The sequence below is a fragment of the Leopardus geoffroyi genome, chromosome B2, assembly GCF_018350155.1.
Source record: "Leopardus geoffroyi isolate Oge1 chromosome B2, O.geoffroyi_Oge1_pat1.0, whole genome shotgun sequence".
NCBI classification, from domain to species: Eukaryota; Metazoa; Chordata; class Mammalia; order Carnivora; family Felidae; genus Leopardus; species Leopardus geoffroyi.
In genome coordinates this window covers 122,136,536-122,155,383 of record NC_059332.1, presented here as the reverse complement: position 1 = coordinate 122,155,383, position 18,848 = coordinate 122,136,536, and the positions used below count along the sequence as shown (strand labels likewise).

Genomic DNA, 18,848 nt, shown 5'->3' with positions numbered 1-18,848 from the left:
TTTCTGGAAAGTAATTCTTGTTTTTCTTTCATGCTATTTTTTCTCTTTAATGATCCATGAATTATGATAGAAGATTTGCATTATGTGGAAAATTCTTGGATAGTAAGCTGTGTTTCTCAGAACACCATCATTCTGGGAAAATAGCAGGTGTTCCTCAAAAAGTTCCAAGATACAATAAATTTGGGATACATACATATATCATAATCTCCTCCTGAAATTCATAATGCACACCAATTCATTAAAAATTCTGAGAGGTCCTGTAGTAAAGAGACCAATTTTAACTCTGACTTAGGGTTTCCCAAACTTATATATTTCAATTTTTTCTGGACCATCTATTAAAGTCTTGTAGAACTAATATTCTTCAGAACACAATTTGGAAGATACAAGCAAAAAACAAGATAATTATTTTGGTGGATCTTCATTTGTTCATATTTACAGCTCTCCTTAAAATAAATTCAACAGACATAACTGGAAAAATGTTTGAAAGTGCCAAATTAACCATTAACTTCAATTATTCTCATAATTAAGGAATACAAGTCTCTGATAAGAATTATAATTTCCATGCCTTAAAAAAAATTCTATGGACGGATATTTATGGCAAATACTGGGTTGATAACATATTATGGCACAACTCAAAAAGCCAATGTTGAGAAATTAAAATTAAAATGGAAGTTGCTTTCCTTAAGCATTTGTTCCTTATGCTTTTCCAAAACTTTTCCACATAAGGATGGATTGGAACCTTTAAAGTTTCGGGTTGCGACTCAAACAAATGCTCTCCAAATATAGTTTGGTTCCCTCCTCCCCTGGGTCAGTGAATCACAAAGTAATAAGTGAACAAATAGGAAGAAAATCTACTAAAGTTTTTAAGGAGAGGGAAGGGAGGGGAGAAAAGGAAGGGACCGAAATGTTAAACTCTAGTGTTGAAGGAAATAAAAACACGTCCCATGCAGCTAACCATGTTTCAAACCACCAAAAGAAAGAGCGAGAATTATGACAAAATGATCAGTCAGCCTACAGACAGCTCAAACTTTGGGAAGCAGTATGACTTAGCAACAGCTAGATTCAACAATGGAACGAAATCAGTGAGGGCAACAGTAATTAGTCATTTGTTCCAAAGGATTAGTTTCTAGATTATGAAGGCTTGAGTATCTGTTGAAAATTAGTAATAGCTGTGTAGAAATCATGCTCTACCTGTGAAGGGGAGAAGGGTAGGCTTTTGACAGGGGAACGCTTGGGAGTTGAGCTGCTGATGCCAGCAAATAGGAAGGAGCTAGAGCCTCCAGTGGCTAAGGGGCTTGCCTGGCCGCGCTTTTTTCGAAGGATGACCAGTGGAACTGTGCCGTGCCTCGAAGGAGGTAAGGGCTTGAGCGGGTCAAGTGAACCCTCACTCAACTTGAGAGCGTTCACCCTTGTGCTAGGCTCTCCTGCAGGTCTATTCAGACTGCCCTCTCTTTGCTGAAGCTTTAGGGCTCTGCCTGCATGATGTTGGCTAGGTGAAAACTCTGCTTCTTCAAAGAATTCAAAACTGCTGAGATCACACCATGATGAAGAATCCTGAAACAATGTGGGAGGCACAGAACTCTGAGACAGTGTGTGCATGATATGTGCCATCACCTGAAACACAGCACTGAGAAAGAACACCGAATGCAGAGAAAACACCTGGCCCTCTTGAGAAATAGCATCAGGATTAACAGCCGTTCCAGCACACCGCACGGCAGGTCTACCATGCGGCCTCCAGGCTGGTCCTACGCGTGTGCTGCGGGGACCTCCAGGTATTCTCTCATTTGCATGCAATCCGAAGCAAAGAGAAAACCTCTTCTAGATGGCACATTTTGGCAACGTTCATCCCGTTTGATGGATATGCAGGTAAGTGCTTTTTAACCAACTGGGCAACAAAGGAAATGAACTGAACATTTGCTTTTTAGGTGCTAACCTCATGTTTGTTTCACTGAAGATGGTTTATCTCAGTGAACCAGTTGGGGCTGGTAATCAATCATCAATGTTTTGTGAAGAGAGCCATGTACCAGCAAGGAACTCGCTACCACTCAAATACACGGAACGACTGCTTAAAGGTCTAAGTAAACATAATTCTTAATGTGCGATCCAAAAGCAAAGCACAATTCTAGGGGCGCCTGGGTGGCTCATTCGGTTAAGCATCCGACTCTTGGTTTTGGCTCAGGTCATGATCTCATGGTTCGTGAGTTCAAGCCCTGCATCGGGTTCTGTGCTGACAGCATGGAGTCTGCTTGGGACTCTCTCTCTTCCTCTCTCTCTGCCCCTCCCCTACTCTCTCTCTCTCTCTCTCTCTCTCTCAAAATAAACAAATCAACTTCAAAAAATTAGAAAACAAAACTTAAAAACAAAAGCAAAGCACAATTCTAAAGAAACACAAAAAAGTAACAAAGTAAATATGTTAAAAATAACTCAAACAGTACTCCATAACCCGAGATCTACTTATAGGTCATCAACTTTACTATTTTAAAAAGTATGCATTTTGAAGGAAATGCGTGAAAAGCCACCTTTTATCTGCATAGCCTATGAAATCAGATCTTTGAAAAAACAGACACAAAGGCTAAAATCATACTTTTACATTCATACATGCTAATAACATGTTATTTGCCATAGAAAATGGTAATAATTTAAGAACTGGGTTTCCTAATTCACCATCAAAAACATTCACTTGCCTTAACAATTCTACTTACAGAATCTATAAATTGAAGTGTTTCTGCAAATTCTAAGAGGTTCTTAACATTATCCAGAATGGTGCCTTGGTGGACGATCATGCACCTTGCTGGAGAGGCACTTTCTTCAGGTAGGGAGCCAGGATCCACAGGCAGAGAGGGAGTGGAGTGGTGTTCTTCCAAACAGGAAACAGGTGCACTGTCTCCATGAGGTCTGGTGTGGTCAGCGATGGTGGTGCTGTGCCACCCGGGGTAGCTGCATGTGTGGTTCTGCGTCTAAGGAGGGGGAGGGGGGTGGGGGAATAAAGAAAGAGTAGGGAGAAGAAAGGGAGAAGGAACTTAGCAATGAAGTTGCACAAGGTATCAGATGCTGTTGGAGGAAAGATAAAAGTAGTTGCATCATCCAAAACTTGCGCCTATGAAACAGTCGTCAAGATGTTTCCTTTTATCGATGCAAGACCCTGCTTTTTAATAGTGGCATAGTCTGTCACCTATATGAACACCCTCACTGTCATCATTTTGCTAAAACTGCCAACAGAGAGACTGTGTCCTCAAGTGCCACTCTCCCATGGTCCATCTTAAAAGTCTACTTTAACATCATCTCCAAAAGGACCACTCATGGTTGCTCTGAACTAAGAATTGTCCTGTTCTCATTCTAACCTACAAAAAGGTCAGAGGACTCAAGAGTTAGAGTTACTTTTCTCTGCATACGTTCTCATTGCTTCTATCCCTTTTTAATGTTACAGATTGCACTGATGCAGTGAAGGGCTGTCAAATCAACGTGGTTAGGAAAGCAGAAGGGCAAATTAACAGAAGTCTCCTTTCGGCATGACCATGCAACAAGAGAAATTGCAAAACATGAACTAGAGTTAAAAAGTGGTCGAACTAACATATGCACATAATCATCTTATGATTTAACCCCAAAGACATGTATTCCTAAGAATACCCACTGGGTATCACATCTCTTTTATTCTCTTTGTTGCTGAACTAAATCTGTCACAAAGTACACGCTGATTTCTCAGTTTGCAGCCAATCGCCAAAAAGATGTCAAAATTCAGTAATGGTCCACACGGCTTTCATGCATGCAAACAGAAGAGAGCAGCCGTGTTATTGACAGAGAGAGGATGTGTATCTTTTTCACAGGTATATACTGAACATGCTTCAAATCATATGTGAAATTAGAAAGTATGAAAATGTAGGTTAAGAATAATAAAAGAAAAAATCAAATGAGTAGGTATCATACAGATACATAACTTTGTAAATAAAAGCAGATTTTCATTCATTTATATCTGTTAGTCAGTCTTTGAATTAGTAACAGTCCTGGAAAAACAGGAAGATTGATGGTGACAATCACAAGTGGATATCGTGTTTCTATTGCCACTCAAAAGGGCTACTTTTAATTTAGTCAACACACATGGTGATACCGACTGCATTTTATTACAAGCAACTTCTGTTCAAACAGTGTTAATGAATGGGCATCTAGGCAGCTCAGTGGGTTAAGCCTCTGACTTCAGCTCAGGTCATGATCTAGTGGTTCGTGGGTTCCAGCCCCATGTTGGGTTCTGTGTTGACAACTCAGAACCTGGAGCCTGCTTCAGGTTCTGTGTCTCTTTCTTTCTCCCTGCCCCTCCTCCACTCACTCTCTGTCTCTCTCTCAAAAATAAATAAACATTAAAAAATTTTTTTGAAACACTATTAATGGATCTACAGTCTTGATTAGTGTAACACTCAGAAGAGAAGGGAAAAGAGACAGGAGGGCACCAGGGTGAAGTTCTCCCCACATTCAAGCACCTGGTTGCATTCTTACCGGTAGCGCCTGCTGTCCTTTGAGCTCATTCTCAGTCGACATTAGGAGCAATTCTAATTCCTTTATTCGCTTTTCTTTCTCAGGGTCTTCATCATTATAGTGTCTCTGAAATTAAAAGTAAAGGAAGAAAAACAGAGAAGGGCCTGATTGAAGCTACTGCAGATACAATGGCTGTGGCCCGCAGTCATGAGGGGCCATACAGCCCAATGAGCCTCAGCGTGAGACTGGCACCAACGAAATGTGGCACAAAGCTCTGTGAGTGTCATTCCACACCTAAGGGAGCGATGTGAAATCTGAGGCTCAAGTGGGTGCTGACTGATGAGCTGGTTCAACTTATGACATCAGAGAATCAGAGAATTCCTGAGCAGGTTTAACTCTAGAAGCGAAGATTGGTAGCTTGCTGGCCAGAACTCTACCCACCCCTCTGCTACTCCCTTTTTTTTTTTTTTTTTACATCAGTCAGTCAAGCGAAAATAAGTATTTACATGAAAGAAATAAAGCATGTCTTGAAAAAGTTGTTTTGAACAGCCAAAGGGTTTCTTTACGAAATGGTCTTCACATGATCTTACCTGAATGGCTGCAGCAGCTGGCTGAGGGACATTGACTATATTTACATGTAACGCTACAGGATATGGGACATGACTGGAGACCTAGATCAAAAAGGCAGACAAACAAAGGCCGAGTCATTCATGGTCACATACGCTTTAGGGGAATTGGCTTCCTCTAGGATTGAGAAAAAAAATACTGTACTAATAAAATTCACACATGCACAGAGGAAAAAAGAAACACAACAAAAAACCCTCTAGTTTGAAATTTTAGCCGGGCCTTTAAAAATAGCCAAATAAATAGCTTAAGCAACGTAAAGAGATTTGGAGTGCTCGTTGATCTTGACAAAAAGTATCCCTTAATTAGAGAATAACACAATGAAAAATGTAACCTAAAATATATTCATGAATGTATGAAAGAAGCTGTAATGGGAAAAACTGATGACTTAGTTGTTTATAATAGAAATATTTTTCTTGGAATAACTATTAGTTATAGTAAAGAGCACAGAACTGCTTATGATGGTTCACTCATCTGAGACTTTTCTGGAAAGTCTGTAGTCAAATGAATGATAGAACAGACAGAGAAGAATAAAAACTATTCAGGAATATGATTTGAATATAACTTGCACACGGGCTCCATATTCTTGGCTAAGTTTCACCATCTATTACCGTTAGTTGTAAGATTCAAGTTCACTGATTTTATTCTTTATGCTTCGTATTTTTCTTTCCCCACCCATTCTGGACATTTCTTTCCCTAAATATAAATGTCTGGCAATCAGGAAGGCATCACACTGATCCAAAGGAGGACGAAAGAAGACATCAGAGAGTGGTGTCACAAAACTGCACCTGACTCGGAGTGAGAAGGTAAACACACGTGGAAGGAGCAAATTAAGACTTTTCTGCTAGATCGATCACTACCAGAATCAAACTTTACAGAATCAAATTGCTGCATTTCAGTGTCAAAGGATCTCTGCTTTAAATTTAATATGACATTCACTTTTCATTTTGGAAGAGAAAAACAAAAGCCCACAAATGCATCTTCATGACCCCATTCTTCTCCGGCAGGAACTTGTTAAGTGAATTTACATTCAAAAGCTAATCTGATCTGAAGCACTTCAGTTGGAATCCAAAAGCCTGGACTGCAGTCTGCCCTATGAGCTGTGCGCCTCTGCAGATTACTTAACATCCTGGCTTCCCAGCATACACCAGGGTTAAGGATACCTCCCCCTATCTACCTTGAGGCTCTGAAGCGGGGTGATCACCTTTGTGGAAGGTCTTTGAAAAGTCAGCGACTGCGAGGTATTACTGTTACCTGGGGCTAACATAACCATCTCTTTCAGTAAACCAAATTCTCAGAAATGGCTTACGTTTTGCGCTTCAGAAATGTGGTAATAGGAATAATCATTGTTAACTGAAGTCTGGCCAGCTGGAGGGAGATGAGCTGAAGGTGGGGCATGAGCAAAACCCATCAAATGACTGTTCTTCTGAAAACTTGTGGCCACTGTTGGCGGGCTGGCTTTAGAAGACTCTTGCAGATAACCTTCCTGCTCGACCTTCCGACGCATTGTAGAATTCCAGTGGTTCTTGATAGCATTATCAGTTCTGCACAGAAATATATCATGTAAGAATTTTACAAAAAAACATTTTAATTCAGATTAGAGTTAATTGACAGAAAACTGTTTCCCACAGAGACCTCTTCTTTGGGTCTTTTGTTTTTTGTGTTTTCTTTTAAATTGTTTTAGTCTTCCCGACCTCTGAAAGTCATGCTGCCTCTATTATCTAATTGAAAATCCACAGATTTTCCTTCATTACACAAGATGGAATAAATGTGGCTTTCGAGAAATCTTTAAATTTTGTAACTATTTTGTTTCCTTGATAAAAGAGAATTTTCGATACAAACCCTTCCTGTTTATTCTGAGTGTTCACGGTACAAGACTCTAATACAACTTAAAGATCCAACTATTCTGGAAAATTACTGGCTTAGTAGGGCCTACACACCCCAACAGGCACACAGTAAAGTTTGGTGAATGATAATGATGTTGCCACTGCCTCACTGTCCACTCTTTGTCTCGAATAGCACTAGTCAGAAATTTTGAGTAAAAAAAAAAAAAAAAAAGGAAAAAGAAAAAAAGAAACTCCCACCTTTTGACGGCCATCTCAAATTGTTCTATAACCAGAGGTGACAATGGAAAATGGGATCCAGAAGGGGAAAGATGCTACGTCCCCATATCAGTTCAAACTGAAAAGCATTTTCACTAAAGTCTTACAGTTCTCAGGAAAAGTTTCTCAATTCAAAAAAAAAAAAAAAAAAAAAAAAAAAGTTTTAGGCCTCCCTTTTACTATTTTGATGGGGGTGGGGGCATGTATGCTAAAGAAAGAGGAAGTTCAGTTGCCCCTTAAATTTTTACAAGAATCAACAGCATATTCTCAGGCCAGATGGGAGAAAACGCCTTCTTTCCTCAATATCTTGGATCCTGTAAGCTGATAGGGAGCCATGAGGGAGGCGGTGCTCTGGACCATCACCCAAGAATGCTACATAAACCATCAGAGCCATGGCCTTCTTTGAAGGTCCCTTTCTCCAATTCTGCTGCGTAAGAATATAATTTATTAAATATTTTCTTACATTGTTTATATAAGATTTATAATGAAGAGTATCTTCCAAATTAAAGAAAATGTGTCATAAACTGTTCAAGTGGGGAGAGTGCGACAAAAATGAGCTTCTAGAGATATCCTTCACGATGAGGTCATTTTTTGTGCCTTGTTCATTAAAAGAAACCATAACACTGACATTATTTAAAAACCTGGAAGCAGTAGGATAATTCTAGAAATACTCTTATTTCTTTCTTTAAAAGAAAAAAACTAAGCCAAGTGGTATAATGAAATGAATGTTGGTATCAGGAAAATGATAGCTGAGATCCTTCTGGTCACTTAACCAGCTGTATGAACTCAGACCAGAGACAAAATGTCTACCCTCAGTTTGCTTCTCTGTGTTTAGAGTTCTATAGTTTACAAAGTGCTTTGACAATCATTTTATTCGATACAAACATTGGCCCTGTGAAGTAGGCTATTATTTATTTTGCAAATGGGGCAACTGAAGCTGAGGAGAGTTCAATGACTCGGCCCAAAGTTGACTGTTGGATGGATTCTGGAAGTCCCCAACCAGATAAACTCTAAGAGCTCCTCCAGTTTTAAAACCTATGGATCTGGCATATCTAATGAAACATTTACAATCATGGGAATGTAATTCACTCGCTATACATTTAAAACAAAATGTTCAATACCCACTCCCTCATTCTTCCCAATCAATATATTTTTTGACATATTATTACCGTCCAGGCAGTAGCTTTGCGATTTCTGCCCATCTGTTCCCCAGTCTCTTGTGTGCCTGGTAAATAATTCTGTCTTCCTCTTCTGTCCAGGAGGTTTTCTTAACTTCTGGATTCAAATGGTTATGCCACCTCTCCCTACATTGTTTTCCAATTCTCCCTTTTAAGTGCTTGGCAATAACAGACCAACGTTTCGGACCGTATTTCTGTACAAGCTCTATCACCTTCAGATAAACACACAAAAATAACCTATGTTTTAATGTTATATAATGACTCAGTGTAATCATTCTTCAGTGTTACAAGATCTTTAGAAAGGGTCTAAAACTCTGCTTTCATTCATTGGAAATATGGGAATAGAGTCCTCTGCTTCCTGTTTGTACACTTTACCTGTTTCTTCAAGTTGGGAAACATTTAATTAAGATGTCTGGGGAATATTCTTAACTGTGATTCGCACACCAATGAGGAAAGAACTTACTCTCTGATCTTCTTCTTTGGTCCAGGGCCCCTTGATGAGCTCAGGGTTTAGTACTTTCTGCCATCGGTGCTGGCACTGCACATCTGTTCGATTCTAGACAAATAATAAAGTATGCACTGTCATATAGATATGATGCGATAAGCACACGAAGACTTGGTTATTATATGAATCATACACAGACAATATACAGGAAACATGTTCAGGAACATTTTAGGGCATGTTTGGAGAGCCTACCTATCCCTCATTGCTTACAGCTAACAAACATACAAAGAATATATCAAAATTGGATCTAAAATTAGAAGCTCTACCTGTTAAGTGAAATAATACTGCCATGCGAACTGAAGGACCCTCATATTGTACACATGGCTGTCGATTTAACTCAACCTTAACTTCAGCATGTGGAAGTGCCTCTATGAACTAAGACTTGTTAGCGATTCCACATGAAGGTTGGGCTTCCATGGAAACCTACTCTAAATGATTAAAGTTTGCCTCCCATTCAAACTAAGAGATGCACTTCAGTTTAGGGCCTCAAGTATTAATACTGCAGAACAAAAATCAATAAAGATAGGATGAGAGAGTATAATCTTATAAGAGAGTATAATCTTATAAGAAAAAAAAAAGACAGATATGTAACTAACTAATAGAAGGCAGAATTTGATTCATATGCAAGAAGAAACCAAAGCAAAATTATATTGGGCTGAGAGCAGAAGCTTTTCCTCAGGAGCAGAAATTATGTTTCCTTAGGAGGTGTCTGCAAAAGCTCTTGATAGGGACTTTGAAGGATGGATGGAACATTCTAGGAGGTGGCATCACCAAGGACAAAAGCCCAAAGGGGGTAAAGCAGAAATTAATTCAACCAAACCTGCTGACAGAGAGGAAGTAGGAAAGTGAACCGGAGCTGTATGCTGGAGCCGTGTGGAAGGGTCCCTATGTGCCAGGTCTAGGCAGTGTACGTAATTTGTGAGACTATATATGTTACTGCTGTTGATTTTGAAAGGATACAGCTGCATCTTAGGAGGCTCCATCTGCCAACAGTGGTTGGGGTGGATGATAAAAGTGGAAAGCTACAAATAGAAAAGCCAGTTAGGAAGCCACCATAATTGTCCAGAGAAGAGGGAAGGGGGCAATTCTGTAGAGCAACAAGGAGGATGGAGACAAGGGACTGACTGACAAAGGAATTTCAGATTCCTCAGTCACTGCTTAGACGTAGGGGATGGGAAGTGGAATAAATCAAAATGGAGTCCAAAATTTTCAGCCAGGGTACCAAAAGTATGGCTACTGAAATAAACAGGAAATTCAAAAAAAGCTAACTTGGAAATACCATGAGTTCAGTCATCCTAATGTACACAAGTCATCAAAATGCTAATTTATATCACCCAAATAAATACAAAGATTAAAATATAAACCATAAGTTATGGTTGAGGCAGTTCTCCCCCTGATTCTTGTATATGAGCAAATGTGTAATGTCTTAATACCCTCTCTCTGAATATCTTATTTAAGTCATGGGGAGAAGATTTCCTCTCATAGAAGAAAAAATTACAAACTCACCGGGAGATAATTGGCAATAACTTTCCAGTCATCCGTTCCATTCTGTTCCACCAGCTTCTTCAGTTTTTCATCCTAAGACATTTAAAGTTAATCCTAGGATATCATTCATTTACTGTATAACTTTGCTCTAATTAGAGTAAAAGGGAACCAATCCAATAATCCAATCTAGGAAAAAAAAACTCAAAAATATCCAAATACAACAGATATTAATCTAATATACTGGTTTAGAGCATAGATTTATTTAGAGTCAAACAGACCAAAGTTTAAAACTTGACTTTAAGCTACTGACTAGTTACATACACTTGGGGATATCATTTGACTTTTTTGGGCCTCAATACTGTCATCTACGCAGTAGCAATGCTGATGTCGAGGTAGTTATTTGGGGATTACGTGAAGTAGCTACGCGAAACATTTAGTACAATGCCTGGCTCACTGAATGTCTAGTATATGATAACTGTTCAAAGTTTTACTTGATAGGAGAAAGTTATGAACCCAAATGTTAGAGTCAATAGATATTCAACTATGGCAACAAATAGGATCTTGAGTAAGAACCAGTTCAATTTCTATTTTAACATCTCCTTAGTTCAACCTCTTTCACGCAAACAACAGAAGATCACTTTTTAATTACATTTGAAGGTATTTATAATGTAAGAAAGTAATTGCATTTTTGTATCAACATAGTCATAATTTATTTATTTTTTTTTTTTTAATTTTTTTTTCAACGTTTATTTATTTTTGCGACAGAGAGAGACAGAGCATGAACGGGGGAGGCGCAGAGAGAGAGGGATACACAGAATCGGAAACAGGCTCCAGGCTCTGAGCCATCAGCCCAGAGCCTGACGCGGGGCTCGAACTCACGGACTGCGAGATCGTGACCTGGATGAAGTCGGACGCTTAACCGACTGCGCCACCCAGGCGCCCCAACATAGTCATAATTTAAATGAGGCCAAACTTATTAGAACACAGAAGACACCACACGTCAGGGAGAAATCTTTCAGTTCACAAGTGTCTTCCTAAGCATGTTCCTTCAAGTAAAAAAGAACCCCCACCTTTCTGCAAAGGTAACTTTCACACACACTGTGAGTCCCGAGAAGGACACAGACACAGGGATTAGGAAACCAGTGTTAACAACAGAACTTCTATAGCTCTCAGGATCATCTGAGAGCACAACCTCCATAGGTAAACGATGCATTTCCTAGGGACCTCCCTAGCAATCCTGCCAGAGCCTCTCAACTGGGGCTCTGGTGAGTGAAGTGGGGTGGAATGAAACTGAAGAAGAATCAATACCATTTAATCTAACATAAAATCCTCTGCAATCAGTCGCAAAAGTTTTTGAAAACTTTAAAGAAAAAGTAACTTTCCCCATACATTAATAATTTTGCTCCTTAAGTATTTTCCCATTTCTACAAAGATCAAGCTTTTGATAAGCTAGCGGAAAGAGAAAGGTGGAAAGAAGACACATCTCCATCCATCATTGCACACTGTTAGAACAGACATTCATGTATAATCCATTATGACAAGATAGGAGTATTATGTTTCATACTTTTGTTTTGTTTTTGGACATAGCAATTCATTCACTTGTACAGAGAATACTTACTACCATCCCACTTTGTATCAAGCAATTCTGGGCTCAGGGAACACGGAAACGAACAGACGTTTAGCCCTGCCCTCGGTAGGTTTGTAGTCAGCCTACTGGGGGAGGCACACGTTACAGCAGCAGTGAGGACGAATGTGTAGCCAATGCCTGGAGGATGCGTCTAACCTGCCTGGGGAAGCCAGTGATGGCCTCACGGAAGAGGTGATGTCTTCACAGATGATGAAGAAGGAGTAAGGAGTTGTGCAGAAGGGCAAGAGCAGAAAAGGTAGAGAGAAACACAGATGAAACATACACTGAGGACGGGAAATTCAAAGAACTACAAAGAGTTTGGAAGAGGATTGTATGGCGCACGCGTGGGGGAGTGCTGCGAGTTCAGCATGCTAATGAGTTTGAGCACCTGTAGTTTAGCTGTAACATTTTCTTCATAAATTGACACACTCTAGGTTTATCCCATGTGTTGATAACATGATTATTTACCTCTTCCCTGGTCCACCTAGTTTTCCCCAAGTGACGCTTTCCAGACTTGGGAAGCAGTCCATCATAGTCATGATCACACATCTCAATGTCTTCGTCATCCTCGTCACTGCTGTATATGCTGCAGAAATAAAAAATGGGCAGACGGGGACTGAAACCAGAAGACTTAAAACTATTGGATTACAAAACTTACACGAAAACTCAATCTTTTCAAAGGTTACGAAGATAAAAGTTTGAAAACTCGCACAACAAGATTGCTTTCTTCATTCTGTTGCTCTAGTATTGTAAACTGGTTCTGCTGTTATTGGTATCCACAGATACGGCAAAGGACCTGGAACTTTCTTATTGCTCTGCATGTTTAAACCTGCTGTGACTGTCAGCCCAGTGACAAGTTACACATTTGGCAACCTTCCAACCAATGGAGGTTTAAGTTTAAAACTTAATGTTAAGGACAATCAAAGAAACAAGAGCCTATGTCCTTCACATAAGTACACACTCAAAATCTTTGGCATGCACCACATCACTTAAATAATATTTCTCCAATAAAATAAACAACTCAATCATGCTACTCCAGTGGTACTGGTGTTTTATTGGGAGAAAAAAAAAATTCAAGAAGTAATACACCCAACAATACAATTATAGTCATCCCTTAAAGATTAGAAGATTAAGAGAATGTAAGAGGAAAGGATTTAAAAAACCTGAGGAAGGATAAGGCCATCAAGTGATCAGACGGTTTCATAAAATTAAAATATCCATTAAAATATTAAAATATCCAAAAAGCATTAAAATATCCAACAGCCCCAAACTCCAGCACAGTTGACCCAACCTGTGGCCGTGATTACAATATTGTTTCCTAAGTAACTAAATGAATAATTAGGCCACTTGGTAGTCAGACTCTTACTGACTTTTTTGTTTTGTTTTGTTTTTTTTCTATTTCTGACTGAATGGTATTTGAAACCTCTTAAGATATACCTGATTCAAAACTGAGGGATTCCCCCAGATGGCTTTAAAAAGAATGCATTAGTGTTTTGAAGAGAGCTTTTCTTTTACCTAGTAGACAAAATTATGAGTTTTGATGACTTTTGAAATAATTCTACACTTCAGGTTTATTAATCATATACTAAATAGATGGCAGTAATGTTACAGCCAGCAAAAGTTACAGTTTACTTTTACCTATAATTTTACTTATACAACGTATGACATGCTATCTTAAATTGTATCTTACTTAAGAAATTAATGTAATACACACATATCCTAAATATCTTAAATTATACTATCCTAGAAACTTCAGGGGCGCCTGGGTGGCGCAGTCGGTTAAGCGTCCGACTTCAGCCAGGTCACGATCTCACGGTCCGTGAGTTTGAGCCCCGAGTCGGGCTCTGGGCTGACGGCTCAGAGCCTGGAGCCTGTTTCTGATTCTGTGTCTCCCTCTCTCTCTGCCCCTCCCCCGTTCATGCTCTGTCTCTCTCTGTCCCAAAAATAAATAAACGTTGAAAAAAAAAAAAAATTAAAAAAAAAAAAAAAAAAGAAACTTCAGTAAAATTTTCCATTGTAATATTGAGAAATCCACCAAACTGAGAACGATAAAAATGATGATATAAAGCAGCATTATGATGCAAATTATTATTTTTAAAAAGGAAATTTATATTTATATCAGGTTTTGCCTTCGCAAACTAACTTACAAGTATAGATATAATACAAGTGCACGATATATACAGAATATGTATAATTCATACATATAGAATACAGGTATATAATATAATACCTTACAGGTATTATACATATATAATACAGGTATATAATATATACCCTTACAAGTCAAGCAAAAGTGCTTTCCAAAAATCCTGACTGTGAGGTTCTCATAATTTAAAACTATCATTTTGAGAAACAATCTGAAAGTCTAGGATGCATGGTGACAAGTAGGCTGTGATCCAAACTCCAAATGCCACTACAAAAGAGAGCTGTGTTTATAATCTATAGTCAATTTTTATTTAGTGTCTATTCTTTTAAACAAGAGTCTACTCCTGTTCCCCACTGTCAACAAGAGGCTCTAAACAGTCTCTGATTAATAAATGCAATAGTTTCCCTTTAAAAAATCCCACCAGCAGCAGAAGATGAAAAAAAAAATATTTTCCCAGAGCTGTAGGTCAGCATCTTTCAAAAGGGTCATAGGGAACTCCTTGAAAAGCCCCCAAATGAAGTGGCCCCCTTATAAAATATCAGGAATACCAGGAAAACCAGGGTAATCCATCTACTTTAAAGTGTTAGGTTTGGTTAAATCTGGAGATCACATTTTCAGAGGTGAGAACTACATTTTCCAAACTAGTAATTGGGCATCTTTCTCTTGGAAACAGCTCACCTCTCAGGAACAAGCAACAAATACCGCCGCCCATAGGGGGCAGCCAATGTCAGGTGAGAGCGGGTAGGCATCAAACAGGACCAGGGGTCTGGAGGCAACGGTGCCAGTCCCAGTTCTGCCTCCACCTCCCTGCATGACTCGGACAAATCACTTCCTCTCTCTCAGGACCTCAGTTCCTCGCCTATACCTAAGGACTTGGATTCTATTAGGAAGGTACTTTCCAGTGCTAATAAATGATGATTTCAGATATTCCCTGCTTCTTACAAATTCAGCACAGAGGCAGAGATGTGCAAAACCGAAGTCCTGGGGGAAAATGTGGTGTGGAACTTCCGTAGGTCCTGAAGAAGCCACAAGGGCAGCAGGGAGAACCCGGGGCGGCCCACAGTCCGCTCCTGGGTCCATCAGCAGGTTGGGAACCCGGGCTGGCTTTTCAGCTCTGCATGCGATGTCCTTGCTCTAAATTGTCCTGGTAGGCTAAGTAGCACGGTTAATTTCTACTAAGGACTTGAAATAACTTTTCCTTTATCTGCTCAGACCCAACAGTCAGAGCACTTTCAAAGGCTGATTTCAGGCTTGATGCACTTGACTCCCCACCTGCTAGACCTGGTGTGGTTACAAGAGTACAACTATGAATATTACATTCTGTCAAGGAAACAAACCGTGCAAAGAAACGAAAAAGAAAAGAAGTGTTGGGGGTTGGGAAGAGGGAGGGGAGTGGAAGGAAGTGCCTTGTGGCCGCTACTGTGATTCTAGAAAAGGGGTTCAGACTCATTTCGCTGACCTGGTTAATAATCCCTGCCGAGTTGACGCTCGCCCTGCAAGAAACGGCTTCGAGCCCGCAGCCGGGTTTCTCTTCCCCTCAGGCAGGTTCAAGGCTCCCGCCCCTCCAGGCCGCCACCCTTCTCCGCTACCTGGGAGCTGCAAGGAACCTGCGCGGCCCCGCCCCACCCGCCCAGCCGAGATCGCGGGGCGCGGAGCCTCCACCGCGCCTCCTCCCAGCACCCCTTCCCAGCTTCCTTCTTCTCCTACTCCTAGTTTCTGCTCTCAGAAAGAAAAAAAGAAAAGAAAAAATATAGGTGCCTTGGCTGTTCCGCTGTTAAGTCCCAAAGGCGAAGGAGAAACCACTTCAAGGGCAGCACCCCCGCCCCGCGTGGCGGGGCCTTAGGCGAGGCGTAGGGAGCCCAGGGGCCCTCCAGGTGGCCTCCCATTTTCTCCCGCGCCCAGCCATGCCTAGGCGCTGCTTCCCGCCTGGCCAGACTCGACCCGAGGGTGCTGGGGCAGGGCCCACACCCACGCTGTTTGCAACTTCCCAGCGCTGCGCGGGGACGAGCGACAGCCGGTTCAAAAACAAATAAGTACCAGAAAAACAAACAACCCGAAGGAAAAGAGGTTGGATTTGCTTTGCCCCCAGGGTCTAACACCAAGAAGCTCAGAGCGAGGGTCGGCCCATCACCCCTCGTCTGCCCCGGAGACCTAAGACGGCGGGAGCAGGGCGTGGGGAGGCGCGGCAACCTCAGCCGCGTCCACGTGTGCGCGCCGCGCCCGGACCTCTAGCCCCAGCGAAGAGGCCGCGGGGATTGCGTCCCGGTTGCGCGGCAGCGGCCTTGGGTGCTGCCCGCCTCCTTCCTTCCCCGTTGAGTGGCAACCGCGACGGCCGCTGAGCTTGTCCGCGCACCCGGCGGCTCGCAGGGAGCTCCGGCGCGTCCAGTCCCCCTAGAGACCAGGGAAGCGGGAGTGCCGGCGACTGACAGTTCGGACGAGTATTTCCCTCCTCCTCCTCCTCTCCCTCTTCCCCTCCGCGCGGCCTCACTGTTAGCGGACTTCACCCATCGTCCCGGCGAGCCTCCCCAAGTGCGGGGACATGTGCGGCGCGGACGCGTGTGCGTGTAAAGTGTTTGCATAAGAAGTAAAAGCCTGCCAGAGTACAATGATTAGAGCCTTCAAAACCTTGGCTTAAAGCAGTTTGCAAATGTAGCGACCCTTTTCCTCCCCAAAATCTTTCCAGCCGCCTGTCAGCTGCCGCTCTGCTTCGCCTCCATAAAGAATGAATGAAATTTAAAGGAACTACCTGCAGCTACTAAACAATCCGGCATTTTCCCTATATCTGCCATATGCTCTGCACTTCCAAGTCCAAACATAACGCAATGCATCAAGCAATTACGCAGCGACTAGCTCGCCGACGCCCGCGGCATCAAGCCAGGGACCTAGTGGGCTCCCCGGGGTTGGGTGGGCACCGCTCTGCCCCAGGCTGGAACGTGCTGCTTTTTTGCCCCCTAGACAGAAATGGGTCCCCGTGCAACTTGCAAAATGAGCCTCAGGGCATGCTTCCTGACGCCCTGACATATTTCCCGAATAGGTTCTCCCATTCATCAGTTGCACGAGCGGCTTCTGCCGAGGCAGAGGTTCTAGGTCCTCGCAGGATCTGACAGCCCCGCAGGAGGTCCGGGAACTCATTCCCACCTGCTCTCCGAGCACCCGGTGCGCCGCGCGCCCCCGCCCGCGGCCGCCCGCCCGGGCTCCCCGTTACCTGTGTCGGGGTCTCCGGGCCATGGCGCGGCGGGCGCGGGGCGCAGCTGGGAGCCGCGGGAACCGCACGGGGCTGCCGCCTCCCGCTGCCCGCCGCCTGCCTGCGTCCCTCCCCGGCTGCGCAGCGGCGTTCCGCACCGCCGGGGCGAAGTTTCTCAGGAGAGAGAGGAGGAGGAGGAGGAGGAGGTCGCGGAGGAGGAGGAGGAGAAGGAGGAGGAGGAAACAGGTTGATATTAAAATGTAAACTCTGTAAACAGAGATGCCATCAAACAAAGAGCTTTGGACACTCCCCCTCCCGCCAAATCTGGCGCCCCTGCAGTGCGCACGCGCCCTGCCCGCCGCCTCCGCGGTCGCCTTGGCTGCCGCCCGCCGGGCTGCTGGGCCGGCGGGGCTGCCGCTTCCCCTCGGCTCTCGCGCCGTCGCGCTGCGCCTGGCGCGCCGCGAGGCCGGGGAGGCGCGCGGGCGGGGAGCCCGGGGCCGGGGAGGGGCGGCCGGGGGCCGCCGAGGCGCCTTTTCTTGCGCAAACCCCGCTCCCGGGCCCCGGCCGCGCGGGCCCGAGCTACGTCCCGCTCCTGCCGCCTTCCGTCCTCGGCTGCCGCGCCACCGTCGCCCCACTCGGCGTGCTCCGGGCGCCAGCGCCCGAGCTCGCCGGGCTCTGACTCACTGCCGTGGGGGCGGCGAGGGCCGGGGGGAGGGAGACGCTCCCGCATTCGGGATTCGATTTGGGGCAGGGTGTAAAACTCAGTTCTTTGCAGATGGGGGAATGGGGGGGGGGCGTGTAGTAGGGGACACGAGCATGTATTTTCATAGGACGTTTGGCTGTGTGCGTGTGTGTGGTTTTTAAGATAACATCTCTAATTTAACTTGTTAGTGACAAAGGACACTTAAATACGAGCGGGGCTGCGGCTATCACCCCTCCATATGGGGCATCCGGGCGGAGCTTTTACTTCTTTCCCAGCTTTGGAGCCCACACGCCACCTCCGTATTGTCACTAGCACTTCACTCTCACCCGGGCACACGCCCGGCCCCACCCACCCTGCCCGGCCCCGGCGGCGCCCACCACACACCTCTGCCCGCACCCCCCCCCCCCCCGCACCACCTGTACAGCGCGCCCTGGATTACACACCTGCAAAATCCACGGGGTTCCAAACCGCCCAACCCTAGCAGAACTCAGGAAGCCCCACGTGTGCTTGCGTGGTTTTAAAAGTTAAGCGGTTTGGGACACGGAGGTCGGCAGCCATGCTTAGCGTAGTTTGGGGACTCTGTTTTCCGAGATCAAAATCACTGAGGACTTTTGTGTGCATTTCACTAGGGACTCCTGAAGAAATCAAGGGAGAAGATGAGTGCTGAATTTATAAGGATTGATGGTTGGGGGATTTTAGGGGAGTTTTAGTTTTACTTCCGTTTATAGACTCGTACCATTGGGGATTTTTTTTTTTTTTTCATTCTCTGTACACACTAATTTATTTTTCCTTTAATCTTATAGAAGTTTGAGACTTCTGCTGACTGG

At 43.4% G+C, this 18,848-nt stretch overlaps 1 protein-coding gene across 2 annotated transcripts in view; it reads right to left on the bottom strand.

Moving 5' to 3' along the window:
- MYB (MYB proto-oncogene, transcription factor) overlaps positions 1-17,490 on the bottom strand; it is a 35,009-nt gene extending 17,519 nt beyond the window's left edge. The window contains exons 1-10 of one of the 2 annotated variants that reach the window (XM_045499715.1): positions 17,340-17,476; positions 12,457-12,574; positions 10,383-10,454; positions 8,835-8,927; positions 8,363-8,583; positions 6,401-6,635; positions 5,058-5,138; positions 4,489-4,593; positions 2,703-2,957; positions 1,192-1,554 (exon numbers count right to left, since the gene is read on the bottom strand). In XM_045499715.1, the coding sequence (XP_045355671.1) occupies positions 1,192-1,554; positions 2,703-2,957; positions 4,489-4,593; positions 5,058-5,138; positions 6,401-6,635; positions 8,363-8,583; positions 8,835-8,927; positions 10,383-10,454; positions 12,457-12,574; positions 17,340-17,362 (1,566 nt within the window). In that variant the 5' untranslated portion in view covers positions 17,363-17,476. Of the gene's footprint in view, positions 1-1,191; positions 1,555-2,702; positions 2,958-4,488; positions 4,594-5,057; positions 5,139-6,400; positions 6,636-8,362; positions 8,584-8,834; positions 8,928-10,382; positions 10,455-12,456; positions 12,575-17,339 lie in introns of both variants that reach the window. The other variant, XM_045499716.1, reaches the window with a different exon arrangement.
- Between the last annotated feature and the right edge of the window lie 1,358 nt (positions 17,491-18,848).